Source organism: Sitodiplosis mosellana, unplaced genomic scaffold (genome assembly GCF_009176505.1).
Source record: "Sitodiplosis mosellana isolate CC-2019 unplaced genomic scaffold, AAFC_SMos_1.0 Smas_scaffold_6181, whole genome shotgun sequence".
Classification (NCBI taxonomy): domain Eukaryota; kingdom Metazoa; phylum Arthropoda; class Insecta; order Diptera; family Cecidomyiidae; genus Sitodiplosis; species Sitodiplosis mosellana.
In genome coordinates, this window is record NW_022601422.1 from 4,972,621 (window position 1) to 4,997,582 (window position 24,962).

At 37.8% G+C, this 24,962-nt stretch overlaps 2 protein-coding genes across 8 annotated transcripts in view; one reads left to right on the plus strand and one right to left on the minus strand.

Annotated features, from left to right (window-relative positions):
* LOC129576376 (mucin-2-like) overlaps positions 1 to 24,962 on the plus strand; it is a 39,400-nt gene extending 14,438 nt beyond the window's left edge. The window contains exons 1-15 of one of the 7 annotated variants that reach the window (XM_055461371.1): positions 2,321 to 2,577; positions 3,907 to 4,050; positions 4,216 to 4,446; positions 14,395 to 15,714; positions 15,924 to 16,067; positions 17,524 to 17,964; positions 20,756 to 20,914; positions 21,017 to 21,400; positions 21,668 to 21,837; positions 22,030 to 22,243; positions 22,461 to 22,766; positions 22,968 to 23,616; positions 23,927 to 24,084; positions 24,461 to 24,598; positions 24,708 to 24,962. In XM_055461371.1, coding sequence (XP_055317346.1) covers positions 4,381 to 4,446; positions 14,395 to 15,714; positions 15,924 to 16,067; positions 17,524 to 17,964; positions 20,756 to 20,914; positions 21,017 to 21,400; positions 21,668 to 21,837; positions 22,030 to 22,243; positions 22,461 to 22,766; positions 22,968 to 23,616; positions 23,927 to 24,084; positions 24,461 to 24,598; positions 24,708 to 24,821 — 4,263 coding nt within the window. In that variant the 5' untranslated portion in view covers positions 2,321 to 2,577; positions 3,907 to 4,050; positions 4,216 to 4,380 and the 3' untranslated portion in view covers positions 24,822 to 24,962. The other 6 variants (XM_055461365.1, XM_055461370.1, XM_055461369.1 and 3 more) reach the window with 6 other exon arrangements.
* On the minus strand, positions 128 to 1,519 carry LOC129576378 (heterochromatin protein 1-like). The gene is made up of 2 exons (XM_055461373.1): positions 989 to 1,519; positions 128 to 839 (listed from the first exon to the last, which is right to left on the minus strand). The coding sequence occupies exons 1-2, from the start codon at positions 1,193 to 1,195 to the stop codon at positions 351 to 353; spliced, it is 696 nt and encodes a 231-aa protein (XP_055317348.1). The 5' UTR covers positions 1,196 to 1,519; the 3' UTR covers positions 128 to 350.

A 24,962-nucleotide genomic window follows, 5' to 3' on the forward strand; every position in this document is an offset into this window, starting at 1 on the left:
ATGGAGAAACAAAGTTCTAATGTCATATGAATGTGTACGTCAAAATTGAAACAAAGTGTACTTCAATGTGAAATGCTGAAAACTTTGGAACAACTTTATGAAATGAAATGCGAAACAAACCAACTGATTTTCTTTCTTTCGTTCGTTCTTTTATTTTGTTAGAACAACATTTTATTAGATAATCGTGTGGAACATCGTATAATCTAGTCAACTAAATTTGATGTGACTTTTTTTCTCTTATGATATTGATGAATTTGTACTTTTTTCTGAAAGTACTGCTACTTTGTAATGAAAAAACATAGTAATGAAATATATATATATCGTGATGTCAAATTACGTTCAAATGTTTTTCATTTGAAAACGACGATGCTTTGGAAGAAAGCGATGACATTTTCCGCATACTTGGTGACCATAACATCCCGGCCAATCCATTCTTCTTCGTCGCTGTTCTTCCATTTCACCAAATATTCATGGCGACCTTCACGCTTGCGTAAACTCTGAATACGATCCATTTCTTTGGTTTCTTCTTCTTCTTTCTTATTGGTCACAGTTTTAAGCGGTGGTTTTGACGTTTTTCGTGTCTTCGGCGAATTTGCAACAGGACTAGCTGACTGTGGAACACTTTTACGCATACGTTTCTTTGTTGGCTGTTCGGCCGCCGCTTCGGAGATTTCGTCAATTTGTCGCATACGCTTTCTTGCTCTTGTAATTGACTTCTCCGGTGTTGGTTGTTCGGCCGATGCATCATTTTGCGTACGCTGTGGCGTACTTGCAATTGGCGCCTTCAGTGGTGTTGACGACTTTCGTTTTCTCGATGGCGTTGCCTGAATCACAGCATCCTGGGCGAAAAAAAAAAAACGAAATCAATAACAAATCTTAGCTATTTTTCTTTGAACAAAGTTACGATACGGAATTTTCAACTGCCGTTTTGGATTGAAATATATATGACATTGTGTGTTCATTATTTTTCAGACTGGAAATTACCCACCTGTGCTGTATCACGTGTTATTTCAGGTTCTGCCTTTTGCTTCGAAAACAAGTCATCCACCGATTGCCATGAATTTTCCGACTCTGGAAAATCTTTCCATTTGATCAAATACTCTCGTTTCGATTCGCCATTCAATCGTGAATCAAGAACCTTTTCGATAGCATAGCATTCGCTGCTAACTAGTTTCACTGCTTGCTTTCTTACCATCTTTCAATTTTTCGTGATGAATCGTTTTCTTTCTTTTTTTTTCTCTGTCTTAGAATTATTACTTTTTCTTCAAAATTGTTTGATATTTTTCGATATTGTTCAATTTTTGTCAATCAATTTTGTTGTTTAGTCCCAAAAAAAAAATGCTCGAAAATGTACTTCTCGTCCTGAATTGATTTAATTGTCGTTTAGCCACACACTTTTTAGCGTCTGATACCGTACTGCTCTGCCATCTTGTTCGGATCTATTTGAAAATTTGTTCTCTTCTGAATGTTCGTTAAATTTGAATGTGAGACGAATGCGATGTTTGTGTGTCATTGCTGTGTGACAGTCCGAAAAATGTGCCCGAATTTTACTAGACACACCAATACACACAAAACGGGAACGCAATACAGAGAAAGAAATTCAGTGAGCTTAATCAACACCATGAAATTACTTGAGCGTCTCATTATGTCTCTTTCATTATACCGCCGACTCTGTCTGATTGAAATCAACCGGTCATACATTCGTTGTCGTAGTGTATGCCATTAGTTTAATGGTGTGAATCTGTGTCCAATTTCCTATTTCGAATCATGCAATTGGCTGTCACTAAAACGTAATCCGTCGCCGAAATCGTAAATCGGACCGTAGGATGGCAATTATTCATTTTGAATACGCGCGACACATTCTCTTTGCCATTTTTAGGCATATTTTCTGCATTTAAAGACCAAGAAAAAAATATTCGACACTTAACGGCTCAAATCAAATAGGCAAATTGGTCGGAATGTAGACGGCGAAAAAAAGTCGAGACAATCGAATTGAAAAAAAAAAATAAATAATGAACTGTGTCAATTATGCGCATAACTGTCATTTGGTGCCATATTTTCTATTGCATGCATTACAATTTAACCATTTGGTGAATTTGCATAATTCCAAATAATTGCAATCGGTGTACATGTTCAAGTGCAGTATACGCGCGAGCTACGAGGAATGAAAACACGCGAGAAAAAAAACTAACGCCATGATTATCCATTGTCGATTTGTTGATTCAGCTGAGCGAAAGAGTAAAAATTGTAGCGAGATGTGCGCAATCAATTTTCAATGTGATAATAACTTGATAGAGTTGTTTGGATGCTCGGAACAAGTGAGTAGTATTTCAAGTTGCTTTCATTTTCACCAGATTGTGTGTGTGCTTTAATCGGAGCCATGTAAATAGGCGATTTTACAGAAATACTCTTAAATTATCGACAAATTGTCGATGATTAATTTACTCGACCCCGCGTCGCCTTTGTGCTTGAGTGTGTGTATTTGATTTTCGATTCTGTTATGGTACTTTCTTTCGCACGGCTGGTTATCGTCGTATAAATTTGCAGTAAACACCGTCTCGTCACACATCGATTGGCGTAAGTGATGAAACTGGATAGAGGCAATTGGCTTCTCGAGGCCAAGATCATTATCTCCTTGGGTGTCTTCGACTTGGGCTAGGTGCATGAGCTCTCGATACTCGATTCCCAGTCTAAGAGACGCTATCATTTGCTTTTTTCTAGCATTTTTTTTATCTACACCATTCAGCCCAAGTTCATCTCTCGTATGATAATTTATTAATAGAAGAAAAGCAAGCGTGTGCGCGAGTCAAACACACGTCAGTGTTAAGTTAATGGGCTGGCTGTATACATAGTTTAAAATGCGAATCATATTCCATTTTCATCTCTTTCACCCGGCAATTCGTTTTCCTACCTTTGGTCTCTATCTCTCTCTGCACACGCTGCGCATCGCAGTTAAGATGAGCAGTATGCCATAAATGCGGTAAAAAAGTGAAACTTTTGTCGTTTTTAAACAGTCATTGTTGTTGTTTATTTTTTTTTCTATCCACCTCAAAAGAAATATTAGCGAAGATGAATCAAACAATGTTCGTTTTGAATGATGAGCACGTCGTTGCGGCAAATAAAGATTTTTTTTTTTTGGATTTCAGAAAGTGATTCATGCTTATCTGCAATTAAATAATCGATTTCGATTGAAAACTGAGTTTGATTCCGAACTAAAAATGATTATTCGATCGTACATCATGCGCTTTAGAAATATTGCCATTAATTTTCGGTGAACGTAATCCAATCAATTTGAATTGCATAGAATTGCTCTGTCAAATCATCCGGGCGCGTTCAATCATACCTGTCGAAAACGGAAAAGCCACAAGCGGTGTGAACCATCACAGACATACTCACACACACACACAATGAAGCCCTACAGCTCAGTCCAGCCCCGGCAAAACCGATTTCACTTGTTGTTTTTGCAAATGTGTCAATTACATGATAACGGCATTTTGTTACGACCCATTGACAAATAATCAAAACAAGTGAAATGTGCAATAAAAATGACAACGCTCACTCATTCGTTCGTTCGCATATATGCATCGAATACAGGTACATATTCATCGTGCTTATAACATTGCTCTTTGACCCGTTTTGTTCGTGAAAAACGGTTCGACTCTAAAAATCAGCTATGTGACTTGTGCCGGGATGGAGAGACAATGTTGATCATTCATGCCATATGGAATACATCATCATAAAAATTGCCATGATTTTACAACACGAATCCACAAACAAAGTGATTGAAATAGGCAACAGCATTAATTTTCAGCATATTTTTTTTTTATGTCAATGAATATTTTCCCATTCAAAACCAAATCAATTTACATTTTTGTGTGTATGTTTTACATCCGTGACAACAACAAGTGTCGATGATAAATGCCAGGTCGAAAATGATATGTTTCCGATGTTTTATGCAATTTATTGTGTTTAATTGGCTATTCAAGCGAAAGTTCAGCACAAAATTGGTTTCTGTTGTTGTTATTGTTTGGTCGTCGCGTATCATAAAAGGTATTTATGCGAATGCGTTGCGAAAGAAATAGAAATTTCGCATAAAAAACCACACATTTGGCTATATTTCAGCTATAGATAATTGTATGGTAGACTGACTAATATACACATAAATTAAATGCATTAAATTCTGATTATTTTATTCCCGTTATATGTTTTTTACAGCCCAATCGCAGTACACGTGAGAGCGTCCACATCGCGCACGAGAGAGTTCAGATCGAGTGGAAAGATATCGTGAAAATTAGCCGATTTACATTGCCCCCCCTCCCCCCGAACAGAACAAATTACAACGTATCAACGCACAAGATAAACACCTAAACACGGATCACAATGAAACAATTGCTACGTCTTTTAACAGCTTTAATGCTGTTCTTTGGATTATGCCACATTGTTAGCGTAAGTACTCCCATTTCCCCATTTTCAACTTCTTGTTATTGGTTTAAGTTTTCTTTCGTTTTCTTCTCCCTTACTCTCGTAAGTTTTCACAAAACTTTGTACCATAAAAGTTTGAAAGTGTGTAATTTGCTGTCGCATACTGAATTCAAATCAATGAGCTGTTGGAATTGGTTTTTTGACCAAACTAACTGACTACGAGTGTCATGGAATGTACCGAAAAAGAGATTTTTTTCTGTTGTTGTTGTTGCGACATTATCTAGAAAGATATAGAGAGAGATTTTGCGACATTTTCAATGATAATTGTCGGCTTGATTATTTCAATTACTTGCTGAACAAAAGATAAACTAGTTAAAGTCCACGCAAGACTTATCGTGAAAGTGAAATCGAAGCAGCTGACTGTTGTATGAGTGTTGTGTTTGTGTGTGATAGTCATTGGACTTCATCGTTGTGTCCACTTCGCGACATCGTAGCTCACGCGCGTACTTTGTCTCCGTATATCACTTTTTACTTCATTTGCGCGTGTTTTTCCCATGAAAAAAGAAATTCAAATGCTTTTTCAACGAGAGAGAGAGAGAGAGAGAGAGAGAGAGAGAGAGAGAGAGAGAGAAGAAGAAGAAGAAGAAGAAGAAGAAGAAGAAGAAGAAGAAGAAGAAGAAAACCGCCGTTTGCCACATAGTATACATGGAAGACACACTGGCCAAACGCACATGAACCATAACCAACGGTATATAAAACCAAAATTAAAAACAATATAATTAAATAAAATAGAAAAAGAAACACAAAAATTAATGAATAGTAACATTAGTTTTGCCTTATTTGAGAAGAAAAGAATTGAACAAAAAAAAAAAAATCGTCGACAATGACAAAACAGCCAAATAACGAACCAACGGCTTTTTTCTGCGTTTTCTTCTTCTTAATTCCACATGAAAAATTATACCTAAAAACCGGCACACAATTCATTTCCAGCGGAACAAAAGAAATTCGCATCCAAATAGACGCGGCAGAAAGAAAGAAAAACGATGAAGAAAAATAAAACGACCAAGAAAATGGTGTAGAAACATGTCATACACACCACTTGTGATTGATTAAATAAACATAGACAATAGTGCACCAACAATGGACACGATCGCAACGTTCACAGTTGATGTGCACAATGTACTTACTACACAGATATGGTTATATCATTGTTGCACATCATTTAATAATCATTTAATGAGAGGAAAAATCAACATTTTCTCCTTTCATTTTGGTGTGTTTTCCGCGCAAAAATGAAGTATGTCACGAGATGTTGTGACCCATGTTTCCTAGTTATTGCCGGAACTTAGGCTTACGTACTACTGTTTACTTTCCTGGATTTGTTTTTTTTCCTCTTTTTTTTTTCAATGGAAAATTGCCCAATTCTATCCAAAACATTCTTCGCAACAAATGGGCCAGCCAAGTTTTTATTTTCCGCAAACATTTCTTAAGAGACTCCCAACTAAAAAAAACGCCAATTTATCAACTCTATTATATACAATGGCGTTGTCGTCGTGTTCGTCTGAGTGTGATCAATGTTCGTGTTTGAGAATGATTCAATCGATGTGCACATATTGGTCGACCTGGACTGAACAGAGAAATGAAATCACTTTCATATTTCCAATTAATTGATGGCGCATTTAGATCGGCTACCATTTCCAATTGAGCATTACTTTGTTTGAAAACTCAATCAACGAAAAGAAGTTAATTAACTGGCGCAGTTCGCCCCATCGGTGCTCGGTGTGTGTGTATGTGTCTATCCGATTTTGGAGATTTTCAGCATGATTAGGCATGTTTGTTATTGTTGTTGTTGTTATTGTTGTTCCATTGGCGTTCGTGTATAATCGTTTTCAATGTTGAACTTGTTGCAATTGAAAGTTGAATGACATCAAGATTCTGTTGTGTATGTATGAATTAAGTGCTACATGTTCCAAATGAATGAGTTAGAGCCTTATTAAAAGCGATCATAAGTGTCAACAAAGCATTTCATTGATTATGAGTGTGTGATTCAATCTCATCATAATATTACGTGGTGGACAATGAGTGGTGTGTGTGAGTGTGTGTGTGTGTGTGTTTGTGTCTAAAAATAGCCGCGCGTTATGAAACTATGACTTGACAAATATTTGAAAATTGATTTTTTTTCCCTTTCGCATTGTTTTCGCATCGATCAATAAGTGATTCATTATGATGCGATCGACTGTCTGTTCACTTTGATCGGCCATTCGAAAAAAAATTGGCACAAAAAAAGGTAGTTGTAAAATTGATTCGTCAATTGATTTTACGTTACGTCGGAATTGTACTTTTAAAATCAGAAAAAAAACCATGCAACTTTTCGCATGTGTGCGTTTCGGTTGGCTATTGTTTTTGTATCGCTCTGCCTATAACTTGTTGCTCAGGAAAAAAAAAAACAATATTTGTACTAACAAAAAAACCGAGCAAAACCCATTGCACGAATTAAATTTGGGCTGAGCCTTTTAACCGCTGCCAACACATTGTAAGCGATGATTTATCGTGGACCAAACAGAATAATACACTCACAAAAGCCACACAAATTAATTTCCACTTCATTTCTTCAACCAAAAAATTAATTATATGTGAATCCACATACGCACACACACACAAGCGAAATGCTGAACACAAAATCAAACTCTACAAACACACTGTTGTGATGTGTGTTGCTCTGCATGCAGCACAACCGAAAAAAAACTATACCACAATTTCGAATAAACCGGCTTATACAGCATATACTCACAAAAAAGAGAGAATCCACTCGTTCGATCGATACATATGCTGTTTTGAAGCCAGTAAGTTTCTTTTTTTTTTGTTTCTTCTCGTTGTGTTTTGTTTTTGGTCTCGATAAAATTCATTTTGCACATATCAATTTACATGCCGGTAGCCGACAATCCATGGAATCCGCCTTTTTCTTCTCGTTTACTTTCTATTATTTCTTTACCTGGGTCAATGGGCAACATATTTATTACGAGCGACGAAACCAAAAAAAAAAAAAAATACTTGAGCTTGAACCTTAAGGGAATATTCTTCGATGCTTCTTTGAAGTGTCATTTCTGAAAAATGGTCATTCGCTTCTTTTTTCATTGTCTTTTAAAACTCTCGACAAATTGAATAAGACTTTACAACGGCTTATCGAACGCAGAAGTAAAATATTGCGAAAAAAAATGACATATTACCCAAAAAACCAATCAATCGTGTATACTGGTCGAGTAATTCGATTCTCGCCCAGCTGATTTTCATTCATCAACGCCGAAAATTTTTCAATGGTAAGAAATAGCCACCAATGTTCATTTTATTTGTTTATGTTGAGTTTTATTCAACCGGTTTCTGGGTATTACGGATATAAATTCACCGCTAATGATGCAATCACATCGAAATGCAATTGATTATGTGTATCAAAATGTAATTCAATTGTTCAATCAGAGCTTATGTCAAGACGATGAGGTATCAGTGTGTTTGTCGGAGGAAAATTGCTGCTGCCATCAAACGTAAAATTGAACAGAAGCCCTCGAGAGAAATGACACATGCGACAGTTTAGAGAAAGAGATATAAATTGCCTGGAATGCGTTCGTTTATATCGACCAAAGCGTGTCCAGATGCCAAGATATGTATACTTTTGGCTTCAACAGCAGCCACCGTGGTTCTGTGTTGCGTTTCGAATGTCAGTTGTCATTCGGGTTTGGTCATTAGCACGGTAAGAATTCGCGTGATATTAATAATAATAGTCGGTAGAAAAAGAGAAAGTAAACATGATTTCCGAATGAGAAGAGCCACAAGCATTATCACTAGAGTGCGCTAGAGCACATATTTTTCTGCTGCACGCAACAACTCATCCAAGCAATGTGTTTCTATTAAATTGCAATCGGGTAGTGTTGAATAAAGAAAAATCGGACGAAAAAAAAACTGAAGAATTTTTGTTTGCTGTGAGCGTGGAAAAATGTGTCATGATTAACGGTACGATGGATGTGAATGCGTTTCGCCAAATTGGACCGAGCAATTGCTGCAACAGAGAGCAATACAACACCCGTTGATTTGCAGCCAATTCGCGGTTCGCGCGATTGGATGACGCGCGGGTCTGTTATCGGAGCATTACAACATTCTCTTCGTTTTTCATCTTCACTGCTGCGATTCCCATGGCCAAATGCTTCAATTATATCAACAAAATAAATCTATTTATCGACAAATCACCGCCTAATTTTGTCTGCGCTCAAATGAAAGCAAATACATTTTGCACGATTATTACACACATTTAATTTCATTTTTCGACCGACAGTTTCGGTTTTTGTGCTGTTTGATTTTTTTCTTCTCTCTTTTCATTCTCCGCTCCATTTGAATTTGCTACGATGGTTTTTTCTCTTCTTCTCTCTTCACGTTCATGCACATTAACGGACAATTTTGAACGCATTACACACAATGACCAATCACTCATGCAACACTGATCTGAATCATTATTATCGCACGTAATTTTTCCACTATTTCATGGAAATTACTGCACAGACAGCCGTTTTTGTGGCGCTTTCCACGCGCATCAACCATTCATCCCAAGCGTGCAAGTGGCCATGCGAGTTGTTTAGCCGCGAACGTCCTCCAATCAAGATATGTGAGTGTGTAGTGTGTGTGTGTGTGTGTGTGCAAGTGTCGGAGTGTCATGTACTCTTCAAATGCATGTGAAAAACAAATATCCAATTGATCGCGATGCTTACGACCGTATGACGATCAGCGAGAGAGAATTAGATAATGCCATTTCACACATGTTTAGATGGGACGAGTACGTACATTGCGATGATGGCAATCAACATCTCATCAGATAGTCGTTAGCATATTTCGCTGTTGTTGTTATCGATTTTGTTTTTTTCGGTATGGTGTAGGGTCATCGGGCAGGTGATGCACGTATTCATATTCTCTCCAAATTTCCTGCTCACTCAGTCATCTCAAGCGTGCGCGCGTGCGGTCGCATTGCCCATTCGCTACGCTCATTGTGAGAACACAACACTGATTTTCGAATTGAGAAATTACATGCTTTGTTATTAGTTTTGTTCGTTAGCTTGGCGCGTCTATTGATTGTGCGCTTTATTCTTTTGGTCCATTGTTAGCTCAATTTGTTTTCCACTTTCTGCTGTACCTCAAGCAAATTACCGGCTTATTTATGCAATTGTCACATTTGTTAATCAGCGAAATTGGTGAATGCGATAAAAGCAGCAAAAGCAACAACAACAAAAAAGAAGAAGAAGAAAAATGGCACAGCATTTCATAAGGAATTCATGGGAAATAGATATTGAACTTAAGTCTCAAGCTCTCTGTCCGTGGTTTGGTTGATAAGCTTCCTTGAGCAGATTTCATGCGGTTGCATCATTGCTATAATAATTTTGCATGCAATTACCCAATGGCCTTGTGTTATAGATTTTTCCCCAAACTAATACGTTCCATCTAATAAGAGCACAATTTCGAGAGCTCTACTTATTCCAAATATAAATCGTCTTTGGGCAAAAATCAATAAATATTTCAACGATTCAAGATCTATTTTGAGGTATTGACACACAAATTTATATGAATATAATAATTGCATTAATTAGTGATATATATATATATATATATTCGGCAGCTAAGTCTTATACGTCGCGGCTGCCAATCCATTAGTTACAAATCGGATGGATTTACTTCACCAATGTTTTCGAGTGTTTTGGTGGTGAGTCTAAGTGAAATAAGCCGCTGAAATGCGGGAATTATAATGCGAGCGAAAAGTAATTACCTACAAGTCACGACCATCGTTTAGTGGATATCTGAAACGAATCGATAAAATGTGTAGCACGTGAGGAAAGCCGTTGGCCAGAATTAATTTAGCAAACGGTGAAATATTATAAGCTAGATATATAAACAAGCCTAAATATTTAAACATGCACTCATCGGTTAATGGATGAAGAGCATATTGAAAATGTGTGTTTTTTCGGTATCCGAATGCAGCAACAGCGAAACCGTAGAAAATGTATGGCTGGATCAAGTTTCGCTGATCGGGTAAGCGGACAGACGCGTATCATGGGAACAACGATGCAGTTGATTCACCTTGACTTTTGTCTTTCTATTTGCAACACGATTGCAAATTAAAATATTAAATTGTTCAATGCGACACACAATCACACACTCCAACTCACTCGAGGGTCGCTCCAATTTCAAAATTCACCACGTCAAACAAAAGGTCAATTGGTTAAATGATTTGGATGTTGTTGAGCTGCCGGCTTTTTGTGGCCGCCAATGAATAGTGTATAAAACGTGTATTGCGGTATCACAATGGGGCTCAACATTCAGTGGTGATGATGGTGGTGTGTATCTGCATATGTGTGGAACACAGTTTTCATTAAGTTGCACAAGCATATGACATACACATGCAAACACGAAAATAGAAAACAATTTCCAAAACATTTTACGGATGAGAGTTAGGAAGAGGCAGAGACACAGACGCAAAGACAGAGAGACAGAGAGAGAGGGAGAGAGAGCAATGACAATAAAATATATGTAAAATTATCCATAAATGTTTTGGCCAAATAAAATCGTATCGAATATATTATGATATATGTCAAATTGAATCGAGCGCTATTAATATTAATTTGTAAAACGATGCTGCTCGAAGGCATAGAAATGAAGTCACACACTTGATTCACATTTCTCTTCCGCTTTGCCTTCGGTACAGTATTAAACGTCTTTTCGGATTTTGTGCTCCATGGCATCACACCATCAATTTCTCTCTTTCTCTCTTCCTTTCTTTTACCACCCGAGACGAACTGCCTGTTTGCTGAACCGCACAACGCAACGCAATTTACTGGCTGGAACAAATCGAGAGAAATGTTTTAAGTTGAAACTATCGTCTGTTTGTTCGTAATTTAAAGCATATTTCCCCCAAAACTACGTTGGAAATTTTGTAGAAAAACGTCGAGATTAAATACTGCCATTGAGTTTGATTAGTTGAAGCATGGTCCCCATGAGTTGCAGTATGTACGTATGTGTGTGTGTGAATGCGGTTTTTCTGATTTTCTTCATTTCATACGTTGCAGTGTTCGCTTGTTCACTGTGGAATTTTCCCCCAGAGTATGATCTATCTGAAGAAAAACACACATACACACACAGTGTGTGTCTCTCCTTTGCTTGGCTGTGATGCGTGCATCGGAAAATCGTAAGCATCATTAAGATTGTGAACCATGGTGCGGTTGAAGAGAATGGGGCAGATGAGATTGAGAGAGAATACCTTACGGCATGTTTATGCCACCGCATACTAAATATGAATTAAAAAGCATCATACTTAAACAAGACTAAAATGTTCAAGTGTTCATTCTGTCGCCCTCATCTTTGGCGCATATATTCATTCTAGATGGTTTTGTCGTTGGGAAGAGCACTTTGTGATGCAGAAAAAAAAGACGAGATAGAGTTTTTATGCAAACAAAAAGTCATTCAGACTCAATGTTTACTTCCTGCATCAAGTCACTTTGAAGTGAGGCCTTCGCATATTACTTGACTCCTGCATCAGTCGTCACACGCTATAAATGGCCACTTGAAGTGCGTCAATGTGTCTAAATCTCATTCATGTCATATTCTTAATGCATTCTCGTCCAAATTACCGCTGCAAATATTGTGCACACAAAAATAAACCCACCGAAGACATTTTCATTCCTTCCATTTCCAAACATACACATAATTCAAGGTCATAATCGCCGCACAGTTGAATTCGTGCACTGATTTATTATTATGGACTGTCGAACACACTTCCTTACACAAAACCCACAAAATGGATATTTCCAGTCAGGGAGGATTTGCTCCAATTATCACCGTTTAAAATGCATTTCAATGTCCAATGCTCGCCTGCTTTTTTGACTGCATGATGGATTGTGTGCTGTGTGCTGTGTGCTACAATCAAGAAAATATAAAGAGAAATACATTGAAATGCAGTTGAAGAAAAAAAATGCGGACGTGCTTAAAAATCCACACACACACACACACACACACACACACAACGTACGTACAACAACATGTAGCTCATGGTAAAATTGAAGCAAATTGAGAAACAAGCTCCTGAAGAAATAAGAATGAATAATGTAAAATACAATATTTTTAACACAAAATCCGCTCTCAAAAACAACTTTCAAATCAACTTATTGCTGCCAACAAATTAACTGATCGATATAATTTATTCGCTCGGCCGTTTTTTTTAAATATATTTTCTTTCCTCAACTTCTTCTGTTTTTCCATTTGGCGTGTTGAGTTGTGTGTGTGTGTTTTTTGCTCTGTTTTGTTTCAATATCTCTTGCTCTGTGTTTTGACGGCGATGGCCGCTCTTTGTATCTCTCTTCTTAAAATGTGGTTGGCATGGCAGAGAGTGTCAATGTAATTGTTCCGTTTTGATTATACCAAACAAACCGCACGTTTTACCGCTGACTGATCTGGATTATAATTACGTGATCGCGTAATATTATTCAATCGTGCTCATATTGTCCTTTTGAATGTCGATGATTGCAGCTGTATGTGAAATGATGCTGGGACACGCGTGCGTTTTAAAGGTTGTCGTCCACTGTGTGCCCAAACAAAAATGCCGAAATAATTTATATATATACGGAAGTGGCCATGTATGTACGTTCCATCATCATCAACGCAGCGAGCACACTAATCTTGATTTGGTGTGTAAACAATATTGGTTGGCAATCATTCGAAAGGGATATCGACACAAGGTCGTTGTAAAATGCGTACCATCGTAAAATCATCCATAAATCATGGCTCATCTCGGTTTGAGTGTTGCAAATGCTATACATTGACATGGTATTCGATCAGATGGGTTTGATAAGCAGCATTTGCATTTGACCAAATGAATTCGGTCCTAAATTTTTCATCGAATACCATGTGAAACTAAGTCACTCGAACAAAAATCTAAAAACACACTTGGAAAAATTTGAATTTTACTCTATGTCATTGTGGCAGCCGGTGGTATGTAGATGACATTTTTATTGATCGGCCATGCAAACCTTTTCTACCGTGGCCGACAAACACACAATCAATCCACATTGTAGCAATATGTGACATTTGCCGAAAATAAAACACATACACGCGCGCGCGCGTGCGCGAACACACATTGAAATATTGGACCAGAAAAGACCATCCATCCGAATAATGTGAATCAAAATAAAACGCATACTTAATGTAAATATGGCGTTAAAAGAGAAAGTGAAAGTATAGCACTCGCGATCAGTAGCTCAACGGAGGAGAGCCAAACGGCATTTGTACACTTCTTTTTTTTTTTCATTTGGTTCGTTCATTCATAGTGCACGATTATGATACACTCAAAAAAATGAAATAAAATGAAATAAAATAATACGCAACGATTACGTCTTTAATAAGGTATTATTTCGCATTATCTTACCATTTTTTATACTGTTGTCGTTTCTGTAAGCGCGTTTCATTTTCTTCTGCTTTTTCTTCGAAAAAATAAAATAACAACAACGAAGTAATGAAAAACAAAAGTCAAGCGGTATTACAATTATTTTTAGTTCAATGTGCGGAAAATACGGAAAAACCCCTGCGCATACTGATATACGAGTCAACGAAAATATAATTACCACACAATTAACCAAAAAGCTACACATATTCACTCTCAAACACACACACTATTGCCATTGTCACCGCACTTGAGCTCTCAGAGAAAAGGTTAAGCGGGTCTGAGCCTATTCCATCACGCGTGTCATTAAATTGAATTATCAAATACATGCATGAAAATAGCGGGATGTTGAGGATAAATGTCATTTGTTTAATAATGATAGAATAATTCTTGAGAAGGAAATGGAGATTAAGTGTTGAAATTGGAACATTCCACAAAGAATTTTTTTTTATATAAATCGAATCGAAAATCTACAATAATAAAATAATAATTTCTTTTTTAAATTGCAGGCACAACGTCGCGGATCAACAAGATTCATTTCTAGTCCAGATGAGCTTACAGAATGGGATAGCCACAAAATGGCATCAGACAGCATAAGCAGAGCAGATGTAGTGTTCCATGATAATGCACAGTCGACGAGGCGCGGTCGCTATCGAACGAAAACTGAAAGACCAACAATGTCGTCATCATCACCATCACCATCACCGTCAGTGACAGTATCAGACGATATAGTCGCAGACTTGAAAACAGCCAAAGTGCCGGTATATCGAGTGCGTGGCCGAAATAGAAGCTACAAACAGTACACGGAAAACGAAAAAAATTTAACCGAAACAACAACAGCCAAAGCGAGCGGTGAAAGTAGCAATCGAACGGTACGCCGAAAATCATATCAATCGAATAAACAACGTACAATCACACGTAACGAAAATCAATCAATTGAAACAAATCAAAACAAGCAGAAAGAAGCAGTGTCATCGACGCCTTATCACGCAACGCAAACCACTTCTAGTCGCAAATATCAAACGGAATCGGAATCAAAATCAACAACCGAATTGCCATCAAATCATCAACCGGAAAATCATCGTAAAACCTATGGTGATGTGGCAGCTACAAGAAAATCACCAACTGGACGACGATATCGGATTCGCGTTGTTGATGCCAATTCAATCAATGCCAATGCGGACACAGCGGAAAGTGAAAAGAAGGCGATGTCATTGTCATCAACGACAGCGGCTGATGATGTGAAAACAAAAGCAAAAAAGCCAGACCGTGACGCTGTTGATGAAGAGCTAAACTATCCCGAGCACTTTAAAGCGTTGTTGAAATCGAAAAAATCCACGGCAGCACCATATCAAGTTGGCTCAAGTCGCCCCAATAATTTTGTGTCGAAAAAACAAATCGCTTCGTCAACAGTTGTACCAACTGAACAAACATCCACAATACGACCGACGTATAAGCATAAGAAGATCGAACGACCGAATTTGAAGCTACTTTTCCCTTCGTTACATACATCCACCGGCACAACGACGACTGAATCTACGACTGCTGCATCCACAGCCATTGAAACTGATCAAACAGCAACTGATGAATTCAATACCGAAACTAACGAACCATCGGACGTAACCAGCACAACGGTTAAGATCAAAACTACAGTCAACAAACAAATCGGTGGTTCGAAATTTAGCTCAAAAATCCGAACCGATGGTGGAGTTTCACTGGCTGCGTTCAGACCGCGATCGACACCTTTGGTTTTTGAAACATTGAAGAGCACGACACAACGATCCACTGGTAAACCAGATGTGTTGACCCCAAATCATCGACTCTCTACTGTAAGTTGGAAAAATTTCAATAGATTAGAAGCGATTCTCAGTTGAAGTACTCAACAGTCTAAGCCTTTTCTTACATTTTCACTTCTCTTTCGAATTGAAACGTATTAAGAGACGAAAAAAGAATTCTTCTTCTATGAAAAGAACATTTTTTTATTTTCTTTCCTTCGTAACATTTTTTTTTAATAACAAAAAACGTATATTTGTTCCAGGGACCCGTTCTTGATACACCGAAATTCAGTGCACGTTACAAAAGTGGCGGAGATGCTTCATCATTGGCTGCATACCGAAAGAATTTGATGCGTGAGAAACCACCATTCTATACACCGACGACGCCGCCAATCACGACACAAGTTGTAAGTGATCTGCTTTCATACGAAAAAAAAATGAACAAAATCCACTTCCTCATGAAATAATCAATTTTAAAATCCACAAAAAAAAATAATTAACAAGAAAAAAAATTGTCATTATTTTTCTTTGGAAGAATAAGTTAAGCATTGGTAAAAAGAAAATCAATTCTGCAAAATTTCGGATCTAAGTGACATTTTCCCCGGGTGATTTAAAAAAATAAATAAATAAATGAAACTGACCTTCTATCGTGACTCACTCATTCCCCACAATTCACATTGCTTTATTCACCAAAATATAAAACCAAAAAAGAAAAATCGATCGTTTAGAATTTGCAATTGTTTTTTCGTTTTTTTTTTAAATATAAGCAATTCTGTTTCTTTCTATTCTCTTTTCTTATTTTCTTTTCTATTTTCCAATCAGGCGCTCAGTTCGGAATAACAAAAGACACAAATAATCTCTAGCCATCTCTCTTTGTTTTTGTTACTCTTCCTAAATTAGTTCTTAAATAAAGAGTTCACAGAATACGAAAGCATACGTACACGCATACACATAAAGTTTGATCGATCGCACTCAAAAGAGCGATGGGGTTGTGGAAGAGGTCATCGAAAAATGTGTACAATCGGATTGTGCAGTTGTGCATGAGCAAGTGCATCTTCATAGATTGCAAGCCAGCAACAAACGTGCCTAATTCCATTTAACATGGCAAATTGTTTGGAAAAAAAAGAAGAAGAAGAAGAAGAAAAAACAAAGCAAAACATTCGTTTCCGTTTTTAAATAGAAGAGAAGACAAAATTCAATAAAAAAAATGTTTATTCAGTTTTTATAGTCGTACATAGTACATAATGATAATAATAATAGTATTACGTAAAATAATATTGCATTATGCTAACATTGAATATTTTGTTCGGTTCAAATGCAAGCGTTATTTGTTTATTCGTTTATTATATTATCTTTTATTACTTATTATAATTTTTTTGGGGGGTGATTATGATTATAATTGTGTTTTTTTCTCTCTCTATAAATATAGTCCACAATTTGCTTATTTGCTATAATAAAAAAAAGACTCATTGAGACTCAAATGAATTGATTATTGCTTTCATCCCACATCTTTCACAATATATATACAATTATATGCAGCACGCAATACCTTTCTTTAATCCGAACCTTCACTTTTATTTTTATTTCGTACTATATTGTTTTCTTTACCAATGTTTGGCTTTTCACTTTAAATTTTTCAAAAATTGTGCATTTGTAAAGAGAATTTCATGTTGATGTGAATATTTGCATGTTCGTTGCCTTGGCCGAACAGAATAGAAAATATTCCTTGATCCTGTATATGTAAATTAATCCAAATGAATTTTCTTATTTATTTTTTTTTTCTTCGAATTTTTGTGATTGCCGGCATGACGACGACAACAACAATGACGAAAATGACATACATACACTCGCACGTACACACAGAATGAAATCGATTGGGCGGCATCCGATTACAGTTATCACTATAATGATGTTGAGCCGATACACAGTGGTCTAATGCAGAATCCACCGTTGAATGTGGAAACGTCGCATCATTCGTCGTCATCGGTGACGGTGTCGATATTTGGCGCACTCTCCGAAATCCTGTCACACACCACCGAAAGTCTAAGTTTTTTAACATCAACCACGACCGAATATACACCATTGTCACATACGCATAGCACATTCCTAAGCACACATGACAACCATACCCCGACCCAAATACAAAAAATCCATTCCGATAAACCAAAAACACCAACTATGACTGGCGATAGCACCACCACCACAACCAACACCAATATCGATTCGAACGAATTTCAATTACCGATTTTAAATGCATTCGATTCAAATGAAGCAATCACCAGTAGTAAATCGTCGAACGAACAGGTAGACGCAAAATTAAAGACAAGTAGTTATTCACAATTCAGCACCCAAGCTCAAAATATTGCATTTTCAAGTACCGACGCGTCAAATCTTAAATCAAATCTAAGTGATAGTATCAATGATAATGATTCACCAGTTGGTGTTATTGACCAAATGCATTCACATATGAACCATAGTAATAGTAATAGTGGCGGCATTATGATTGTGCTAGCAACTAGTGATAGGTCATCGATGCAAAGCAATCGTACACCATACGCAATTCAACACACTGAACAACCATTAAAAATGCAAATTAATACGATTTCCGAAATGTTGCTAGACAATTCTACGACACAAACCGATGCAACGGGCACGGAATATGTGTCACAGTCAAGTACACATCGGTCCAAAACCAACAATGATATAGTTATTCCCATTTACCCAGTTTATGCCATTACAACCAATTCCCCAATCATACACTCCCCATCCTCAATTGACAATCAATCACTTTCCACTGAACCTTCGACCATTGATCGTCCCCAACAAACGACGTCAATGCCAATTACAACAACATCAACCACGACGACGACGACAACAACATCGACGAAGGCAACAATAACGGCTACTGTGCCGACGACGACGACTATGACGATAGCTGACCTCAATCTCACTGAGACAACCGAAGAGCATTCATTGAATTCCGTAAATATCTCATTATTCGATCTTGAAACTAGCTACCCCATAGTAAATAATGATGTTAACTTAACTCGACTAAATCAAATGATGACCTTTTTGTTTAACCAATCCCCACAAGAATGGGAACAGACAATGACTAACACTGAACTTACAGTTACTGACTTGAGTACAATAAATGTTGAAAATAATAATGAAGCGACGACAACAATTGGCATCGAAACCGTAACTGAGCCAATCGAAATGCCCTTCGCCATTTTGGATGAGCCTCAAACCATATTAGATATGAATGTGACTGAGGCAAATTCCGTTGAAATAACAACGATCAAGCCGAGTGATGGATTGAGCTCAAATCTAGATGGATATGTGCCTCGCTTCATAAATCGCATTGCCACTCTTCCCATTGGATTTTTTAAGCCGGTTACTCTCAGGGCGGTAACAACAGTAGAACCAATTGAAAATACAAATAACGAAATGACTGAAGAAATGACTGAAGCAACGACACTCAAAGTAAACGATGAAGAAACAACAAAAGCGATTGAAATGCCAGAGATTACAATAAAAAAAACGCTGAATATAAACGAAAACACTTCCACACCGTCTCCATCGAGGTTGATCATTGCAGAATCAAGCTTGCCACAAGCAACTCCATCGACAACACAGCAATCGTTAATCTATCCATTGACAACCACTGAATTCATGAGTTCATCGGAAGAGTCAAATCAAATAACAAGGTCGACAGCACGGAAGAAACCTCGTCGCTTTGACTTTGTTGTGTATGGCATTTTGGCGAATAATACAGTGATTCGAAGGTACCCAGAGGATATCTACGATGATGATAGTGATCATAATGGTGATCGACAAGTACCAATTGTTTATGGGATTTTATCAAATAGCACCGTGCTACGCAAATATCCAAATGGCACAACAACAATCGATGAAAAACGAAGTAGTCGTACATTTGAGATAACAAACATCGATCCGATTAGTTTATATGATCCAAATAGTGCCGTTTACACGCAAATGACATCCAGCGTTCAGGATCAAGCGTCAAACAGCGTTGTCGTCGATTCTAATCCAAATAATCAAATGCGTATGCACAAGAGCACATTTAACTCAAATAATCTAAATACCACTTCAGCTATCATCTCCAATAATAATAACGCTAACAGCATCACTGCGCCACCAACGGTATTTAAACTGCCAATTTTGTAGAAAAAAATGTGTTGTTGTTTTTGTGTATTTCGGTTTTTCTGTATGGGAAGCTTTTTTCAAGTTGATTTACATTTAAGCTGTAGACACGTACAGCACATTCACAACTCGTATCGCTGACGATGAGTGTGCACAGTGCGTTTAGAAGCTTAATTTATATTAAATCGTTCAAAAATTGTAAATTATTTCGATCGGTCGACGGGCCAAAATCAAATTATCAAATTGAAAATTTTCCAAAATTCCCATTATGTTTCGATTCAATCAATTATGCGAGCGAGCGCGAGCGGCGCGGCACACGTTTGGAAGTTCGACAACAGCATTGCTGTTGGATACTGTGTGTGTGTGTGTGTGTATTAGGTAGCTTTTTGGTTGTTATAATTTTAACCGAAAATTGTGTTTTAACAAATATAAACGTGAAAACATCATTGGCATGCCCATCATTGGATTGGAACAAAAAGCACAAGAACTGCTCTCTTTTCCTCTTCCTTGGATGGCTGTTGCTGTATTCACGTTCATACTGAAACTTAACCAATGTGTGTAGCCAAAATGTATATCACTAATAATAAAATGCATCAAATTGCAATGTTCAACACAACATTGTACATGTGATGCACACGGTACAGTAGAAAATGCATACGCTTCGGATTTGTGTTATTGAATTAACCGCAATTCACGTTCCTGATTGAACGTGAATCAATTTTCGTATAACACGTAGAATTGTAAATTGTTTGTACAATGTACATAGGTGTGTATTAGGCACAATGCGCTTCAATGCGGTTGACCATTACTCTTTTTGTTTTTTTTTTTTCATTACATTTTGTTTTGTTTTTTGGCAACGGTAAAAAACATAATATTACTTCACTTTTGTCGCCTAACAATTTTCTTTCTGTTGTGTGTTTGGAAATTTTAGAGCGCGGAACAGTTGGGTGAATACTTGCGTAAAGCAAACAATAGTAAGGTGCAAACAAAATCGGAAAATGTTTTTAGTTTGGCACCACCAACGCTGTCCGGTGTAAGTGGGTTCGGTTCGAAGTATCGGCCCATCTCACTTGACGACTACGATTCACTGGTAACTGATACACATATCCATCGAAAAACAATTCCATTCAAATTTCTGTTTTTGTTGACTGAACTAATAAAGAGTTTTGATCACTTTTTACCCGGTCAATAGCCATCATCAAACGAGGTAACAAGTAATGAATCAAGTTCGACCGTCGGCAACATTGATTCCGATCCATTTTCATTGAGCGCTGAACATGTTGACAACAAACAACCATCCGTACCAATAACGGCAACCAGCCCAAAATCAAATCGCGAATACATAACATCGTTCACAACCACAACGACAACAACTCAAAAGCCGCACATCGAAAAAGGGGTGAAAATCATCCGGGAATTGGTTGAGCAGGCACGAACAACCGAAGAACCGGACACCAATCGACCAATTCAATCGTTGACCACAACAAAGAGCATTGCAAAAGAAAAACCAGTGACAACACACAAACCAAAAGCCACATCAGCCCCAACAGTGCCAGCAAATCATCGACCGACTTGGGTAAGATATTTGCTACTTTTCCGACACATCGATGCATTTTTCATTTTCCATGTTCCATCTCTTTGTGTGTATATGCACGAAAAGTGTATTGCGAAAATTGTGCACGGGAAAAATCACAAAACTGCTTCCGAATATTCTACATAATAGAAACTTATCGGAGTTTTGACCACCGAGCCATATATTACTTTGTACAAATTAACGCAGTCTCGATGCAAAAGAGTTTGTTTGATACATTCAATGTGTGTGTGTGTGTGTTGAATATTTCAGGCGATGGAAAGTACATCGAGTCGTCTGCCAGCAAATCATAACTTTGACGGAATGGACAAAACGGAGAAAATCACGGAAAATATTGCCAAAACAACTTATCGTTCAACAAGCCCTCGAACGACAAGCAGAGCAACCACAAGCAGTGGCAGCAGCACAACAACGACAACAACGTAAGTGATCGAGTATCATGTTTAGAAATTCATCTCAATTCGTAAAAATATGCTTCCGAAAAATCTAATATCGGGCGGATGGAACACAAAAATTTAATTAGATTTGTGGATATAATGGCGAAATAGAGAAACATAGCGATTGATTTTGTGGAATTTTGGTTCCTGAATTTGGTTTTTTTGTTTTGTTTTCAGGCGAGGGGGAAATATGCGTTCGTCAACAACGGAGAAAATGAAAATAGCAAGCAGCACAGTCCAAATACCAATCAGTATCAATGATATTGAAGATTTATTGCAAAATATTCCGACAACAACGCGTCGAGTCAAACCGACAACCACCACCGTTCGCCCAAAGCCAACCACACCGGCTGCATCAGACAATGATGATTTGAACTTTTTGCGTCAAGTGGTGAGTGAACCAAAAGAGAAAAAAAAAAACAGTATTTTTGCTTTCGTTTGCATAATAATCCACTTCAGGTCGTTTGCAATGGCCGTCTTTGTGCAAATACCGTTTCTCTCTCGCTCTGTGTATGTACATGTGTAATCACATTGCGATGTTTCGCATTCTCTTTCTTTTTCGGTTCTCCATTGCTACTTGGTGTGCACGTTGCGTGTGCAATTGTCAGCAACGTCTTTTGCAGCGTCCAACATCAACCCGAATGCCAATTCAAACGAAATCGACAACGTCAACTTCCGCAATAAACACTAACCCTGGTACCACCACCACCACCACCACCACCATCAGCAGCACTAGCAGCACACCGAAATTGGAAATTTACATGTTATCGAAAAATAAGAACGAAAACAACGGGCCCACATCAACTTTCGATGATTTATTGAATAGCTTTCAAAAGGAACCAACCACCACCACCCGTCGACCCCAATTAACAACATTTTCCGATGCAGATGATATTGCATTTTTAAAAGGATTAGTACGGATTAAAACGTTCCGCTTTTTTTCTCATTCAGTTTGCTCTTTTTCTTTGTGTCTATCGCTTTTATCCTCCTTCTTCCTTTTCTTCTACTTCCATACTTTCAAATTGGATTACAGGCAGCCAATTTGTTGAAACAAGATTCTAAATTGAGGTTCATTCAATTTCTCTCTCTCTCTCTCTCTCTCTCTCTCTCTATAGCGTCAAATTGCAGTTGACACAAGCACTACAAAAACAACACGCAATCCGGACTTTGCAAAACAAATCATCGCTCAATTGGGGCTCAATCAAACATCAAATACTCCAGAGACGCCATTGAATGCGGATGGATATCCACGAGTGCCGACTGTCAACCGGGTCGAAATTGAGAAAAACAAGAAAGATGTTGCGTCACTAAACACAGACTTACAACTGCTATCCACACTGTTGGGACGACCCATTTCACAGAAGGATATACCGCAATTATTGACGAAGCAAGCAAGCACACAAGCACCGACTTCAACGACCGCCCGAACAACAACTGCCACAAAAACAACCGTTAGCCCGAAAATTATACAGGAAATCGAATTGCTGCATCAAATCGCCAAAAAACCAGACCAACCAGCTCCAGATAATGATTTGACATCAACCGATGAATTGGCTGCCATTGATCCAAGCGAAGCATATGGAAAAACAAACGATGCACTTCTGGCTACGTTGCTGAAGCAGCGCGGCATTGGACCAGCTCACAATAATATTCCATTGAACATCTACTCGACAACAACGACGCCTCGGCCGCGATATCAAACACCATCGCGATCGCCGCGCCCACTTCTCGATGGGCTCTCGTGGTTGTGGAAACAGTGGCAAGGTAAGGCCGAGAAGGGAGGTAACAATGCAAACAATGGAATTTGCGTGCGAATATAGGACCAAACCAAAAGATCATCATTATTTAGGTTCAATCATCAATAGTATGAAATTTTGTCAAAAATGAACGGGTATGGCTCAACACGTCAGTTCAAACTTCTCGAATAAGCTAATAATGCAGAACTTCTTGGTTTGGACCGATTTTCATTAGTAACTCGAAATTCCATAGAGAGGATAGAGAAAGAAAAACTTTTGTTGTCGAACATCAGTGTAATCATAGTTTTATGTTTTTTTTTTTATTTTTGAAATTGAAGATACGGCGCCAGGTCAAGGAGGCTATGCACCACAGTCGTCACGAACTCGCACACGAGGTGCGAATAGTGAAACAGCGGCAGCAGCAGCAGCAACAGCAACAGATAGTGGCACGAGTTTCGACCATTTTGACGATGGATTAGACTCGGACACATCATCAGTATGTGTTTAATTCATTTACACAGACGACGGACTTGGTTTATTTCTCTAGGTTTTCTTGGTACTTTTTTTTTCTGAATTGGAATTATAAGGGCAAACATCGATTTTTACAAAACTAAATATCGTTAAATGTCAGTCAAACATGTTCGAAACTGCATTAAAATGTGTAAAGTCAAATCATAATGGTGAGATAAATGAAATTTGTTGGTTTTAAATGCAATTTTTCAAAATAACAACGATCACAGATGATTTAAATGAGACCAAAATGCTATGCCAGAAAAATAAACCACGCGTCGTGTTATTATATTTCGGTAGTATTTGCAAACATTTGTTTAAATATTAAAAAAAACAAAAATTTCTATTTTCCATCAAAACAGATACCGTTAGATCAATCACACACCACTAATGGTAATAGTGGTTTTGGTTTTGGTTTGCCCGGTGGAGGTGGACAGCTGTTAAGTGCTGCATTGGGTGTCACGAAGCTAGTTACAAACTTTTTGGGCTCCGCTCTGCAGGTAAAATCTCAATTGCCGCGTGGTTTTGTATCAATCAAAAATATTTGAATGGCACACACACAAGTACATTGAAATTGAATGACATGTTTTTTTGTTTGGGATATTGTAGGGTGCAGGTAAAACATTCCAATCTGCGTGGTCAACACAGGCCTTTGGTTCAGCTGGCGGTGGTGGTGGTGGTGGCATCGGTGGCGGCGGCGATTACTTCCGATTAAGTGGCTGAAATCACACGCAAACATCGCCATTCGCTAGCACACACACGAAAACAAATTGTATTTACATCGACAACAAATAGAAACACGATTTACTTGGTCGTCAATTGCGAGCCAAGCAAAGCGGAAATGTTGAACCAAATGACAGATAA

Excerpts from the sequence above, each read along its gene's own strand:
- LOC129576378 (XM_055461373.1), bottom strand. The coding sequence starts at position 1,195 with ATGGTAAGAAAGCAAGCAGTGAAACTAGTTAGCAGCGAATGCTATGCT. Across the intron at positions 840-988 it reads TAACACGTGATACAGCACAG|GATGCTGTGATTCAGGCAAC; the intron begins GTGGGTAATTTC and ends TTTTTCGCCCAG.